The sequence below is a fragment of the Hippocampus bargibanti genome, linkage group LG04, assembly GCF_051943395.1.
Source record: "Hippocampus bargibanti isolate YZ-2025 linkage group LG04, ASM5194339v1, whole genome shotgun sequence".
Classification (NCBI taxonomy): Eukaryota; Metazoa; Chordata; class Actinopteri; order Syngnathiformes; family Syngnathidae; genus Hippocampus; species Hippocampus bargibanti.
In genome coordinates, this window is record NC_142737.1 from 16810531 (window position 1) to 16826565 (window position 16035).

General features: G+C 43.7%; 1 protein-coding gene across 6 annotated transcripts in view; it reads left to right on the plus strand.

Annotated features, from left to right (window-relative positions):
• Positions 1-16035, plus strand: part of emid1 (EMI domain containing 1) — a 77730-nt gene that overhangs the window by 52776 nt on the left and 8919 nt on the right. For 5 of the 6 annotated variants that reach the window (XR_016114706.1, XM_088994397.1, XM_088994396.1 and 2 more), the window contains 7 exons: positions 4702-4791; positions 4887-4948; positions 5263-5395; positions 6809-6853; positions 6934-7041; positions 9561-9665; positions 12861-12938. Coding sequence is in view for 5 of the 6 variants with exons in the window: in XM_088994397.1 (XP_088850523.1) it covers positions 4702-4791; positions 4887-4948; positions 5263-5395; positions 6809-6853; positions 6934-7041; positions 9561-9665; positions 12861-12938 (621 nt within the window). In the remaining variant the exon portion in view is untranslated. The remainder of the gene's footprint in view (positions 1-4701; positions 4792-4886; positions 4949-5262; positions 5396-6808; positions 6854-6933; positions 7042-9560; positions 9666-12860; positions 12939-16035) is intronic. The other variant, XM_088994398.1, reaches the window with a different exon arrangement.

The following is a 16035-nucleotide window of genomic DNA, read 5'->3' on the forward strand; positions in this document are numbered from 1 at the left end:
CTGGCAATGTTTTTTTTCCCTTCCAAAAGGGGGCAGCATTTCCCTTTTTTCCATGTTCACACTGCTCCAGCTTCAGCTGTTGTTAAAGGACTATATAAACCAATATGTATGTATTGTATTGTATGGTATTTTGGACAGTCACCCTCATTTCAAGCTCATATAACTCCAGACGCATATAATTTAGGAATTAACCTTTTTACTGATGAAAGAAGACAGTCCAGGGTTTCTTAAACTTAATTGAATGTTTATGTAGTCCTAAAACTATTCTGTGGGTTCTGGAATTCGGGTGACAATGATAAAAACCCTGGCACTGGAGTTGACACATTTTTGCACATGTCTGCCAGTGAATGAGTTAAGATGCTTTCATCGCCCAGTTGTCATTGGTGCAGTGTTGCACAATTGCCGCCGGCCAAGAAGTTCGTCTGTCTTTTGCTGCAGTTGAGCTTGACCAGCTGTATGGTCATCATTTTGCTCTCTGGCAAGTTACCCGAGGATGTGGATCTTGCAAAACCGTACAAATTGCAAGAAAGTCAAAATCATTTCCATTTTTTAACAACTGGGTGGAATACTGAGGGAGTTTCCAACCAACGGGTTGTTGACCGACAGAGGCCTCTTTGCAAGGCATATTAACGAAGCACGTTTGTTTCCCAAAAGTATGGTACTCTTTCTGGTGGTGGGGCGTGCCTCTAATTTGAAGCGTAAATAGTCTGGTTTTACCACACTAACTCAGGTTGGTCTTTCCTAACCAAGCCTCATTGTATGAACTGATTAAATGAAAAAGCACTCTGGTTGCCATTGATTCAGTGAGACAGAAATGACCTGAATGAATCAAAAAATCCGCAAGCATTCTATAGGACTTTTTATCCCTTTAGGAAGTGATAATACAAAATGCCAGCAAAGCGTACATATACTCTATTGTATACTCTATAGTCACTTTTTTCAGCCCGCCTCATCACAGTTCGTAGAGTTGTGCTATCTGTGATTAGTGCGTGGGTGTGCGCACACCACAGCAGTGCTATTCATCCTGTCTGAGCCTTTGCAGCGACAGAGACAAACACCCTCAGCACCCACTAATGATACTGCAATGCGGAGCTCAGCTAATTGACCAGACAGAGATGGATCAGGAACTTAACACTCTGCTGTGTCTGCGGGCTTTAGTGTGTGAACGTGTTTTTGTGCGTGTGTGTGTTTGTGTGCATGTGCGTGTGTGTATGTGCACGCGCAACGTGCGTGCATTGACCTTTGCATGCAAACATAAAGGCTAACTCCGCACTTTGATGCTTGATCTCCACTTTCAGCAAAACTGTAAAAACAAGCCAAGACCCACCACCACAAAATTGATTGAAAAAAAAACTGATTTCATGGATAAATGGAGCAACAAAAGTCAGACTTAAACGATGCAGGATGTGCATTTTTCTAACCATGAAGCAGGAATGTAAAGAAGGATAATGTTTTTCAGACGAGAATTCACACTACTTTTCAAAATTTGGCTGGTTCTGCGACTCAGATGCGACTTATTTATTACAGTTTGAGTTTGGACTGGCATCCAAACTGTGGAAAGAAGATGGTTGTCGTTTAAAAAGTTGAAGCAGGAAAAAAAACAGCTGCAATGGCAGCGATTTAGAGCACCAAACATGAAATTGCCGATTAGGATTCTACTTTTGGGCAAGATGCAATGCAGGTTTCTAGTTTGACAAATTCATTTTTAACTTAAAATAAATAGTTTTCTACTGTTAAATGCAGACGTTTTTGGCCATCATCATCATTGGCTACATTTGTAAATTGACTCTGACTCCACTGTCTATGTGTGAATTTGGAAAGCAAGAGTATGCTCCTCTTCAATTAATTTAGAATTACAGTGTATATTATGAGGCAATCAGCATAGCAGCACCCATTTGGAGTATTTCCATCGGTACTACCTGACTTACTGAACTCCAGCACTCCTTTTTTGGGGCATTTTGATTCATGAAAGTTCCCGAATGGTCAGAGTGGAACAGTGCGCCCAGGAACTATATTTCCATACGCACCCACCATTGGAAAACAGCAATTTTGGGGGTGAGTCCAAGCTCAACAGTTCTTGGTCTCAGTTTTTAGAAAAAAAACTTCCTCAACAAAAGCAGTCCTCTCCTCTTTCATCTAGAACTGCTTCATGTAACAAAGAGGGTAAAGAAAGTGCTTAAGAATGAATGACTGTCTGTGTCTTTGTGTTGTGCTGTCATATTATTTGCTATGTAGTTTTTTTTTTTTTTGTTCTTTTGACTTCAAGACAGCGGTGCGAGAGTGGCTGCCTTTCCAGCAGCTCATGTATTTTGTTTTTCTACTTTCATTCCTTTCGTAACTTTGCTGCTGAGAAATGTAAATTTCTCCACTGCGAGACGAATAAAGGCAAATCCAATCCAAAACATGCAAGATTGATTTGTCATTTAAAAAATAATACAGTTGTTTAAAACAATATATTTTTGCCGTAGCTGCAGAGGAGGCTATTATGGGAAGCCTATTAGTGAGATTCTGGCTAAATGATTTGTCAGTCTATCTGACCTTCCGTCCCACAGAGAGAAGGCTCACGAGCTTTTAATAAGCCCTCTAAGATTTGATAATTAACTCTTTCACTGCCAAACGATGTGCAAATATGGGTCCACTCCAGTGCCAGGGTTGTTGCCATTTTCGCTCAAATTGCAGGACCCACAGAATATTTCATACATAAACATTCAATGTTGTGTAAGAAACCTTAGACTCTCTTCTTTGATCAGACAAAAAAAGTTTATTTTTCGAGCTTACTTAATTCAGTTATCTCCATTGAAAGTGTGTATGGTTACACAAAAGGTAAATGCTGCCCACTCGTGGGAGGGAAAAACCAGAGGTCAGACTGAAGCTTGAAATCCACCCCCGCCCCGCAAGAAACAACAAAACCAGAACAAATTTGGGAACGGCGCTCCACGTCATGCTTTTCAATTCCCAAATGAATTTGGAAATGGCAGTGAATGAGTTAAGGTCCATCTTCAACGTTAGGCTACAAGTACACGACCTCACTCTGGTGTTTCAGGTCACTGTGATGTTCACTCAGCCCCACCTCTCGATTATAGAGCAGTAGAGGAAAAGATAAGTCAAGGAGTGTTTACAAACAAATGACAAAGACAGCACGTGCAGCTGAATTGGACAAGACTTTGAGCCAAAGGCAGGACAGCCTCGAGCCCACTAAACTCTTAGCAGGGGCATTTCCCTACCGAATAGGCTCTAATGAACAGGGCCCAGTGCGCTGTAAGGGCAAAAGGCCACATATATTCACACGTTTATTTGACACATAGTCCCCAATGGGGCAATTAGCCCACTGAGATGGAAACATTGAAATGTCCACAGAGAGGCACCGTGGCGTCCTAACTCCGATGACGTTACGGTGTTGGATCTCATGTGAAGCCTCAAAAAGTAGCCTTTCTTGCTTTTCACTCAACTGGCCCGGAGCTGGTAAAGCCATTTATTTCACCTTTGAAGATTCACAAGACTGGGAGTAATTGTGTAAAACGAACTGTGTAGGAGATACTTGTCCTTGTGCCAAATCCAGATTATGGCTCGCGCAATAACCCGTGTGTGGGTGGGGAAATTGAGGCTCTAGCGCCAGAGAAAGGGAATGAGTGCTTGCAAGGGGTGATGTCTACATTTCCTGTCCATAGACCATTTTGGCTAATTAAAACCAGCCATCGCTTGCGCATAAACACATTGACACATTACACCGTTGCAGAATGTCCAACAAATCCAAGTTTTTGTTTGCCTTGACTGCTACATGGTTGATATTGTTGTCTAAACACAGAGAAGAGGCGGTTGCCACATTTTAGAGGAGTTTTATGCTGATTAAAACCATCTTTGCCTTTTATCCTGAGAAAAATACCCACAAGGCACACTAAAATCATAAGAAAGATTTGAGGAAAAGGGGTTCAGTTTCCCACAAACCATCTGCTCTGTGTATCTTTCATGCCACCGCCATCCACATTTTGGGGTAATCACTCAAGATGTTATGCTTTGCTGCCTAAAGTTCGCAAATGTTTTTTCTTCCCCTGTGGGACGGTAAGCACACATTTTCATCTGCTCTTTTTTTCTCCGGCGAGAGAAACAGCAGATTGTGAAAGATTACACTATAGGAAAACATTAATGAACCAGGCCTTCGTTACTCATAGCTGCAGGTGTTTTTGCATTTTTTTCTGTCTGCTGGTGACAAAATGCAAGGAAGTTCTACTTCCTGGTTGCTAATGAGGTGCCCTACCCAATTACTTGTTTAGAGAAGGAGCACCTGGCCTGTGCAGATCCAGACCATAACAGACAAAGGAGTTCGGCAGAACCACAAAGCCCACTGAAACCATTCAGAACCCACAGAAACAAACTCCCACACTTCATAAAATGAAGGTCGGACAGACTGCATGCTCGGTCTCGTGGCACAAGCAAGCTACTGTTTACTAACTCTCTCCTAAGGGTTTACAATGTTCTACTGGACATAAGAAACAATACAACAAAAGGAAAACTTAACCGGCGGTGACAGTGCACCCAGTTGCCCCGTTCAGAAATGGCGGACAATAAAAATGAATGAATCGCAACCTCCCCTTGCATTACAACAACAGCATACTACACGAATCTTCAAGCCATATCAGAGTAACATTATGACTTTGTCTAAATGACAGGAAGTGACATCATCTGTCTCTTTCTTTTCTTCAGATGCAGCGAAACTACAGGTGGCTCAGGAGGCGATCAGAAAATCATCCACCCTGCATCGACCTCCTGCGCGAGCAGGAGAGGCCCTTTCATGTAAGAGCTATCTTGTGTTCAAACTTAGCCACTATTTTTTTTTAAGTCTGACGGTAGCCCTTTGTGGATGTAAATGACTATTTTCTGTTTTCTAGACTGTCTCAACTGCAGCCGACTCACAGCAATGAATGACAGGCTGAATTCGCTCGAGGCTAAGGTTTGTGTACATGTGTGACCTCAGCTAGTCAAGGATGTGATGCGTATGTGTAACTATCACGGCTTGGAATTGAAGCGGATTTATGTGGGAGAGGAGATGTGAGACAATCTATTTTTGTCAATGGATGCTACAGCTTCGTGTTTGCTTTCAAAACTTAGCTTGTAGCAGAGGTGCACATTCCACCATGACGTTTGTTTGTTACAGCTGCAGCTGTTGTGAAAGCGCTATATAAATTGTATTGTATTGTATTGTATTGTATTGTAATGTGATTAAATAAAGTTAATTGCACACATTTTCATGTCCCGCCTCACCAGGTTCAAGTACTCACCGCCTTGCCGTCCATATCTCAGCACCATCCTCTGTCCAGAGGAAGAGTTACACCTGAGGCCGCCTTAATGTTAGGGGCCACTTCTGCTCAGGGGGCTCCGGGTGAGCCGGGACCTACCGGTAGGGATACTTTCTAATCTTGTGAAGACCTATGTTGTTTAATAACTGCCATGTGAAATGTGGGTTCACAATTATTTCACCATTATCACACAACTCTTATTTTGTTTGCCCTTTCTACCTTCTCACTCATTATATACCCCATTTCCACCTCACTCATACCCTCATTTCCTCCAGTCTGAGTAAGAGAGTCATTGGTGGTGCATGCTTACACAGCTCAAGGCGAGCACTTCACCTCTTCTTTCCTGGTCTTGAGCCCAACCGTGGCTGCGGCTGCAAAAAAATATATTGAAAAAATCAAACAGACGAACTCTGTTGCACTGAACAGTAATACGACCTGGTTAAAAAAAATAACAATCACTACTTTTATTCACATTATTGACGATGAGTTAAGGTAGTTTGTTTTTCAGAGATTACAAAAATATTGCCAGACAGATCAGAGGAGTTTGCGAAACCACTATTTACGCTTAGACCCACAGAGGATGTACTTTCTGAGGCTGCTAAATAAGCATTGCCTGCCACACGAGGTGCTACAACATTTCAACACGGCTGTCATCGGATCAATCTTGTGTTCTTCCATCACGGTTTGGTTCAGGGCCTCCACGAAAATGGACAAAATTCAACTTCAAAGAACAGTTCGGACAGTGGAAAAAAAATCATTGTCACTGCCCTTCCCACTCTCGATGACTTGCACACTGCAAAAATCAAGACAACAGCGTGGAAAATCCCTCCGCACCCTGCCCACCACCTTTTCCAGCTACTGCCCTCAGGCAGGCGCTACCGATCTATGCGCACCAAATCCATCAGACATTTAAACAGCTTCTTCCCCCTTTGCCATTAACTCTCTCAACAGTAACCCGAATATTACGGAATAGTGCCCGTTTGCAATTTTGCACAACCCTGCGGAGCAACATCCCGTTATAATCATTGTAGCTCCAGCTCTGTACTCACTTAAACCACTGTCTGCTTGATACTTTGCACATTGTCTCACAGTTATTCCAATTACACTAAGAAATTAGATTAGATTAGCTTTTATTAGTGTCCTCCATCCATATTTGTCATGTCTTTTTATGATACTGGAGCACTGTGTTCTACCGTTGACAAATTCCTTGTTTGTTCTATGTACTTGTCCAATAAAGATGATTCTAATTCTGATTCATATTGACTCTGTGATTTTGAGCTCAGTAGAAGTAGCTAACGACAGCTATGATCCATGCGCACCAAATCCAGCAGACATTTAGACCGCTTCTTCCCCCAATCCATTAACTCTATAAACACTAACCCAAATATAACTGTGCCTCTTTGCAATTTTTTATAATGATACTAGTGCGGCGTGTTCCACCGGAGACAAATTCCTTGTGTGTTCTACATACGATAAAGATGATTCTGATTCTTAATTAAGCCCTTCTATTGCAGGTCCTCAAGGTGAAAGGGGCAGCGATGGGCTTCCAGGCAGAGATGGTAAAATTTGACACGTAGTTGATATTGAACCTCAAATCGTATCATCAATATGTTTACCGATGACTATCTTCGTCTCAAAGGCAGAACAGGTTCTCGAGGCTTGCCAGGTCCCACTGGGCCTCGTGGTGAGGTGGGCATAAGGGGCCCAGCTGGAAGCCCTGGTTTGAGGGGAACCTCAGGGCCCGCAGGTAAGACGGCACCCCCACAGAACAAACCACTGAATGAGGATTTTGAGAGGAAATCAACCGATTCTAAACTTAAATTTCCATCTTGGTGAGAGAGAGAAAGAGATGGTGGGGCGGTGAGGCTACTTTTGAGGCATTTGATTGTCTCGCTGTTAACCAAACACTTGTGGAAACAAGACTGAGCCATGGTATTTGGGGTGTTTCTCTTTCATTTAAACCACATGGTCAATCCAAAAGGATCTCCAACTGTAACAAGTAGCGTGTTCCAGATATTTCTGCTAACCTTTTGAATTTGGACCATTTGTTTTATTTCAATTGGACGATCAAAATATCACTTTTTTCAGTGGCCATTCTTGACTACTTCTAAAGCCAACTGGAGGACCGACAGATTATTCTGCAGCTAATAGTTACCAATCAGAATCTCAACCTGCGCTATGTTTTCAAATGAGACGTCAAATAAATCATCTATCCACCCATTTTTGAATCCGCTTATCCTCACCAGGGTAGCTGACATGTTGGAGCCTATTGCAGCCGTCTTCGAGCATTGGGCGGGGGGGACGTGGGGGGGGGCACCCTGAACTGGTTGCCATCTAATGGAAGAGCACACATAAAGAAACAACCGTTCACACTCATAATTACACCTTGAGACCATTCCATTAGCCTGCCTTGCAAGTTTTTGGAATGTCACAGGAAAGTCGACAACCCAGAGAAAACCCTTAGAGGCACATGGAGACGACGCAAACTCCACACAAGGAGCCCGGAGAGGAATTCGGACCTTGCACCTCTGAATTGTGAGGCCAGCGTTCTAACCAGTTATCTACAAGTCCCACCAAATCAATCAACTGCAGGATAAAAGTAAACCCACCTGCAGCTGTGATGATCCATTAAATAGTGGCATGGGTTTCATAACATCTGTTCTCGAACACACGATTATTTCAACACTTTGGATCAAAAAGATCTCTAAAGTGCGCATGACCCATGTTCTGAACCTGCTCCTGGGTAAGTAACGTCCAGGCATTGACCACAATGAGAAAACTAAAAAGGTTTAATATATTTTACCATTATCCAAGTAAGACGGTCATTTGAATCATTGTGCCATATTGTAGCTCAGACTTCCCTCCCGCACTGACAAATCACTACAGCTGCATATGCTGAAAATTAAGTGAAAATGACCTATATGGGTGTCGGATCAGGGTTATAATAACATTACCTTGCAAAGTAATAATTCTCAGACTGCGCCTGTCAGTTGAAATATAGTGTGGTGTCACTGTAATGACAAAGGTGCTGTGCCCCCTCCCTCCCCCAAAAAATTACAAGATGAGGCCAAATTCCCTTTTAAATCCAAACATTTATTTCATTTCAGATATTGTTATGATATGACCTCATTTCCACCCTAACCCGCGCACACTTGTTTAGTATGAATGGGTGCCTGTAACACTTTATTGCAATGAAAATCATTCTTCGCTGGCTTTCGAATAGGAACATTCATCCGCAAGTAGTCAGTCATGTGCGCCATGGCTACAAACGTTGCCATAATCATGCAACAACCATTGTATCCTCCTCTCCGTGTTTATTTTTATGGAAAGTTTGAAATGTATTAACTGCAGACGTTTTTCTGCAGACCTATTTCATTCTTGAGCAGAAAAACAGTAGGAATTAAGCATCCATATTAGAAGGCTACAACATTGAATATTAGTCACTGGAAGAAACACAAATGGCCAGAGAGCCAAAGTACAAATTTGAAATGCATGCAAAAATGTACCAACGCAAATGGATTTGTCTTTTTTTTTTCGCTCATCACAGCTGCACTCATCATGGTCACTGTCCTGTTTCCTTGCTAATTTGGGTCAAAAATTTGTGTTGCTCTGGTTGGCAGACAAAAGTCGGCGAAAATAGCACAAGATACGGAACAGAATGCATTAAAGGAAAGAAAACGACTGTACTGTAAGAATTTTATTAGCAGCAGTGCCATCTGTGGGTTTGATGGGGCATGACCGCACTTTTCCTGTCATGCAAAATAATAATAATACGTAATACATTTCATTTATAAGCACCTTTCAAAACTCTCAAGGTCACTTTACAGGATATGATTTTCTGTGGGTGAACAGCGGCAGCCACACGCGCCAGCGTTCTCACCTCTACTTTTTTATTTTATCTCGTCCCTAAAGCTTCATTTTCACCTCCTTTGCTCACTATATTTCTTGTGTGTGTGTGTGTGTGTGTGTGTGTGTGTGTGTGTGTGTGTGTGTGTGTGTGTGTGTGTGTGTGTGTGTGTGTGTGTGTGTGTGTGTGTGTGCGTGTGTGTGTGCGTGCGTGCGTGTGTGTGCGTGTACGTGCGTGTGCGTGCGTGCATGTGTGTGCGTGTGTGTGTGTGTGTTTGTGTGTGCGTGCGCGTGCGTGCGTGCGTGTCTGTGTGTGTGTGTGTGTGTGTGTGTGTGTGTGTGTGTGTGTGTGTGTGTGTGTGTGTGTGTGTGTGTGTGTGTGTGTGTGTGTGTGTGTGTGCATGTCCTCTGTCATCTCAGGCCCCCGGGGTCCCTCGGGACTTCCAGGAGAGAGAGGTCTACCAGGCCCTCCTGGGCCTCCAGGACCACCTCATCCTGCCAGTGCCCGCATTCCTGCACCAGACAGTAAGACCCAAATCTCAAGACTCAACACAAATGCATGCAAATGCAAAGTATTGTTATACTGGAACCCCCAAACATATTCTAGTCAATGAAAGTAATGGAAGTTGACAGACGTCTGTGTAAGCTCTCAGTCGTACAGGAGTGGTCCATCGATGAGAAGGTTTCTTCAGCCGTCATCTGTACAAAAGTGAAGGTTTCGGACGTTTCGCCTCCTATCCAAGAAATGGCGCCACCAGGTCTGGACATTAGGGATATATAAATGGGGCCGATACGACCAGTCAGACTTTAGTTCGCTGACGAAGCCTCTTGGATAGGAGGCGAAACGTCCGAAACCTTCACTTTTGTACAGATGACGGCTGAAGAAACCTTCTCATCGATGGAAGTTGACAGAGTTCGATTTTAAATCGGCCCCATCTTAATATCTAACTACCACCCTGAATATGGATAATATAAGTTAAAAGAGTCAATTAAAACTACTATCCCTTCATAGTTTTACTTCTTCTCAATAAGGCAGAGAGACACGTTGGAATGGGAATGGGAAGGTTTTCTGAGCAATAATGTAAAGCTGAGGTGCTCAATACGTCGATCGTGATCGACCAGTCGATCTCCAAGGTAATATTGGTTGATCGCATGACAAGGTGATGTGACATTGTCATGAACTGATGCTATACAAATAAAGTTGAGTTATTTGGTATAAAAACTAGACCTCAGCCTATCAGCCATCCCTTCACTTGATTGCTACTCCGGACAACCAATCAGATGACATCTCATTATTAGCGTCATTGTGCGTGCTCAAACAATACCCCTGAGCGTTAACAAGTTAGTCGTTAGTTACATCCTAATTTTCATTCTTTTTTTTTCCCATTAAACGTAAGAGGGTATAAAAAAGAGTGGGGGCACGGAATGAGACAAGGACTTTTTTTTTTCACGATGACATTTTCAAACTGCATTTGTCTCATCTGCCAGTTATCAGAGTAAACTCGGGTAATGGCAAAAAAGTACACAATTATGTTGTGTTTGTTGTGCAACATAGGTTGCAAGAATCCTCAATATATTTCTCAATAAATATAATGGATAAATCATTTTAGCTTAGTCATTTCAAATGTAACTCCCATGCTGAAAAAGTGTGAGCACCCCTGTAAAGTATGACTGTAATTAACTAATTCACTGCCATTCACAAATTTATTCGGGAATTGACAATATACGTAGAGCACCATTGCCGAATCAGTTTGGTTTTTCTTGCGATGGTGCGATAAAGCGCTGGCCAGACCTCTGGATTTTTTTTCCTTTCCACAAGGGGGTAGTCTTTCCCTTTTTTCCATGTTAGCGCTTTGTTCCAGCTTCAGCTGTTGTTAAAGTGCTACATAAAGCAATATGTGTACTGCATTGTATTTTGGACAGCCACCCTCATGTTAACCTCATATAACTCCAGACCCATATAATTTAGGAAATAACTCTTTGTGATGAAAGAAGAGAGTCTAAGGTTTCTTACTCTACATTGAATGTTTATGTAGTCCTAAAACTCAAATTCTGTGGGTCCTGGAATTTGAGTGACAATGACAAAAACCCTGGCACTGGAGTTGAAACATTTTTGCACATGTCTGGCAGTGAATAAAGCCATGTATCATACATTTTGCCCATTGTTGATATAGTGGTACACTCACCTGACCTTGTGCAGGCAACAATGGATTCAGTTGTTGCTCAATGGCGGTGGGAAAATAAGAGCGAATGGTTGCCTCTCTCAATATGTGCCCTGCGAAATGACTGACGACCATTCTTCGGTATTGTCCGTTTTTCACTCAATGTCAAGTGAAGTAGGCTTCAGGTCCCCGCCGTGTATACAACTTTTTAAAAGGCGTTTTTATTACTACTTGCTCCATTTTGCTTCCACGACAAGTCGAACAGAATCAAAGGTGGTGAAATTAAATGTAAAGACACTGTGTGAGATTGACATGCCGTGATGGGAACCTGTTCACTTCTGATGTCACTCAAGTGCTTCCAGATGTCGATTCCTCACAACTCTCAAGGTCAATGCATTATTTGTTGATTCACTGGTTTTAAGGGAGAGAAAAAAAGTATTTAAAGCACAGATTTGTCAGTGTGAGCTTCCTGCGTAGATATTAGGATTGGCATGATGAGACTGGGAGACATTTCTTTCACATCAAAGTAACAGCGGGGAATGTCGGGAGGATGGGACGGCGGGCGGGCGGACCGATCTGTGCTGACCTTACTTGGGAAAACATTGGTTTGTTTAGTTTACATGGAACCACGAGGGGGGTTACGTGTCCCCACTGCGGACTAATAGAGCTTCAAAACCTGCTCCGAGAATGTTAAGAATGAAGACAAGCTCTGGTTGTTCACCTTGACGTGGCAACCTTCGAGTTCACAGTCTGGATATACAAAGAGAAGATGCAAAGATGAACAGACAGAATGACAATTTGCCTGGTGTGGATGTCAAACTCAATTTCAGATGCTCGCTGATTTTTCAGCTGGATGATGTTATCTGTCATCGTTCCTCCTCCTGGCGTCTATCTCTCTCTCAGCTCAAAAACTCCCAAGAACACACTTTTTTCTCACCCCCTTCTTTTTGTATCTTCTACTTGTCCTGTCTGTGGTGTTGAACAAAGCAGGCTAAGTTTTAAATGAATGGAAATCAGGGATTTCCTACACTTGAGACATTTGACCATTATTTGGCTTCCTGCAAGAGTGATTGTTGAAAAACTCCATTGTAGTCTGTCTTCAAAGGTGGACTTCATTTCGTCCCTCACATATGCAGCCCACCCAAAAAAAATCAATATAACCTACATTTTATAAGCATTTGCTTATGACACAAATGTTTTTTTAAGAATGTGTGTCTTGGAGGGAGGTAGTACTATTGAACCTGCAGAATTTAAATCACTGTTGATTTTTATAACAAAGCTCGACTGTGGGGTATAAGAAAGTACATCCTTTGTATTGGGCTAGCTTTTTATACAGTCAGACACTTTCTTTTCTGCAATTGTACAATCTAATGTAATTTATTTTAGTGTCCCAGTGTTTTCTGGTCTTAATAATTCAAACATCTTAAAATGTGTGTAATTTAAAAACAAGACACACAATTTCAGCAGCCGATTTAGTAAAAGAAAATATGAACAACTGCATTGTGGTGCTCACTGCTTTTCTTTAACGTGGAATTTTCATTTAAAATTTTCTTTTCAGATCAGGGAAAAGACCCCTTCTTCACCAACGCTTTCCATGATTTGACACCAGGGCCGCAGGGTCCACCCGGGTCGATTGGTTAGTATCTTTGATGCGCAAAAAGCAATAAAAATGGACAGGGCCTTTTATTTTTTTAAATGCATGATGCAACTCTAAACACAAATTATATATATATATATATATATATATATATAAAAAAAATCCTCGTCTCACCCACCATGGGTGGTGTCTGTCCCCATTTCAGCTCGGGTCCTCTACCAGAGGCCAGGAAGCTTGAGGGTTCTGCGCAGTATCCGTGCTGTTCCCAGCACTGCGCTTTTCTGGACCGAGATATCCGATGTTGTTCCCGGGATCTGTTGCAACCACTCGTCGAGTTTGGGGGTCACTGCCCCAAGTGCTCCGACCACCACAGGCACGACTGTCACCTTTAACTTCCAGGCTCTCTCCAGCTCCTCTCTGAGCCCTTGGTATTTCTTGATTTTCTCATGTTCCTTCTTTCTGATGTTCCCATCACTCGGGACCGCTACATCCACGACAACGGCTTTCCTTTCCCCTTTATCTATGACCACGATATCTGGTTGGTTGGCCATTACCATCTTGTCAGTCTGTATCTGGAAGTCCCACAGGATTTTTGCTCGGTCATTCTCCACCACCTTGGGAGGTGTTTCCCATTTTGACCTTGGGGTTTCCAGTCCATACTCCGCACAGATGTTTCGGTAGACTATGCCAGCCACCTGGTTATGGCGCTCCATGTAGGCTTTCCCTGCCAGCATCTTACACCCTGCAGTTACGTGTTGGATTGTCTCAGGTGCCTCTTTGCACAACCTACACCTTGGGTCTTGTCTGGTGTGGTATATCCTTGCCTCTATGGCTCTGGTGTTCAGGGCCTGTTCTTGGGCAGCCAGGATGAGTGCCTCTGTGCTGTCCTTTAGGCCAGCACTCTCTAGCCACTGATAGGACTTCTTGAGATCAGCCACTTCTGCTATGGTTCGGTGGTACATCCCGTGTAGGGGCTTTTCCTCCCATGATTGTCCCTCTTCCAGCACCTCATCCTCTGTTCCCCATTGACTGAGACATTCTCTGAGTACATCATCCATTGGAGCCTTCTCTTTGATGTATTCATGGAGCTTGGATGTTTCATCCTGGACAGTGGCTCTCACACTCACTAGTCCCCGGCCTCCTTCCTTACGGCTTGTGTACAGTCTCAGGGTGCTGGACTTGGGATGGAACCCTCCGTGCATGGTGAGGAGTTTTCGGGTCTTAACATCTGTGGTCTGAATCTCTTCCTTTGGCCACCTTATTATTCCTGCAGGGTATCTGATCACTGGCAGGGCATAGCTGTTTATTGCCCGGGTCTTGTTCTTGCCATTGAGCTGGCTTCTGAGGACTTGCCTCACCCGCTGGAGGTATTTGGTCGTAGCCGCTTTCCTTGTTGCTAATTCGAGGTTGCCATTGGCCTGTGGTATACCGAGGTACTTGTAGCTGTTTTCAATGTCTGCTATTGTTCCTTCAGGGAGTGAGACCCCTTCAGTGTGGACTACCTTGCCCCTCTTAGTCACCATCCGACTACATTTCTCCAGCCCGAATGACATTCCGATATCACTGCTGTAGATCCTGGTTGTGTGGATCAGGGAGTCTATGTCCCTTTCGCTCTTAGCATACAGCTTGATGTCATCCATGTAGAGGAGGTGACTGATCGTAGCTCCATTTCTGAAGCGGTATCCATAGCCTGTCTTGGCGATTATCTGGCTGAGGGGGTTCAGTCCTATGCAGAACAGCAGTGGGGAGAGTGCATCACCTTGGTATATGCCACATTTGATGGACACTTGCGTTAGTGGCTTGCCATTGGCTTCAAGTGTGGTTTTCCACATCCTCATCGAGTTTGCAACGAAGGCTCTCAGGGTCCTGTTGACCTTATACAACTCCAAGCATTCATTGATCCATGTGTGTGGCATCGAGTCATATGCTTTCTTGTAATCAATCCAGGCTGTGCACAGGTTGGTATGTCGGGACCTGCAGTCTTGAGCGACTGTTCTGTCAACCAGCAGCTGATGTTTGGCACCTCTAGTATCTCTACTAATGCCTTTCTGTGCTTTGCTCATGTATTGATCCATGTGTCCACTTATCTTAGCCGCAATGATGCCTGACATGAGCTTCCATGTTGTGGAGAGACAGGTTATTGGCCGATAGTTGGAAGGAACTGCACCCTTTGAGGAATCCTTCATGATCAGGATTGTTCGCCCTTCGGTTAGCCATCCTGGGTGAGTCCCATCCATCAGCAGCTGGTTCATTTGTGCTGCTAGGCGCTCGTGGAGAGCTGTGAGTTTCTTTAGCCAGTAGGTGTGGACCATATCCGGGCCTAGTGCCGTCCAGTTTTTCATACCTGAGACTCTTCCTTGTATATCTGCCGCTGTGATGGTAACTGGGTTCTGTTCAGGGAGGTTGCTGTGCCCCTCTTTCAGAGTCACCAGCCATTGTACACTGCTGTTATGTACTACCTCCTTCTCCCATATGCCTTTCCAGTATCTTTCAGTTTCCAGCCTTGGAGGGTCTGCTCTGCTGTTAGAACCCTGCCACTGAGCGTACACTTTCGCAGGTTGTGTTGCGAACAGCCTGTTTATTCTTCTGGCCTCATTCTCTTTCGTGTACCTCTTTAGGCGACTGGCCAAGGCCTGGAGCCTTTGTTTGGCAGTTTCGAGTGCTTCAGGTATGGTTATCTGCATGTACCTCTTGGGTATTGGCCTTTTATTCACACCTCTCTGGGTCTCCGTCAATTGACTCACATCTTTCCGAGCCGCCTTGATCTTGGCCTCCAACCGTCTTTTCCATGGTGGTAATGAATCTCGTGGCTCTCATGGTTGCTCTTGTAGCCAAGCATGTCTAGGATCACTGATGCTGAGGTGTATATCAGCTCATTGGTTTCCGTGATCGTTCCGGTCGGGATCGTTCTCAGTGCTGCATTCACAGTTTCCATGAGACTTTCAGGTGGTACTTCACATAGCCGTTGTAATCGGTGCCTTCGTTGCCCAGTTTTCATTCTTGCCATGATCTTATCTCTCAGGTCATTTGCTGCCTCGCTCAGCATTTCATTTATTGGGGCTGGCTTCCCAATCTCATTATTCATTGGGGCTTGCCTCCCAATCTCTGGTTGAACCTCTTCCTGTGATGTGGCAGC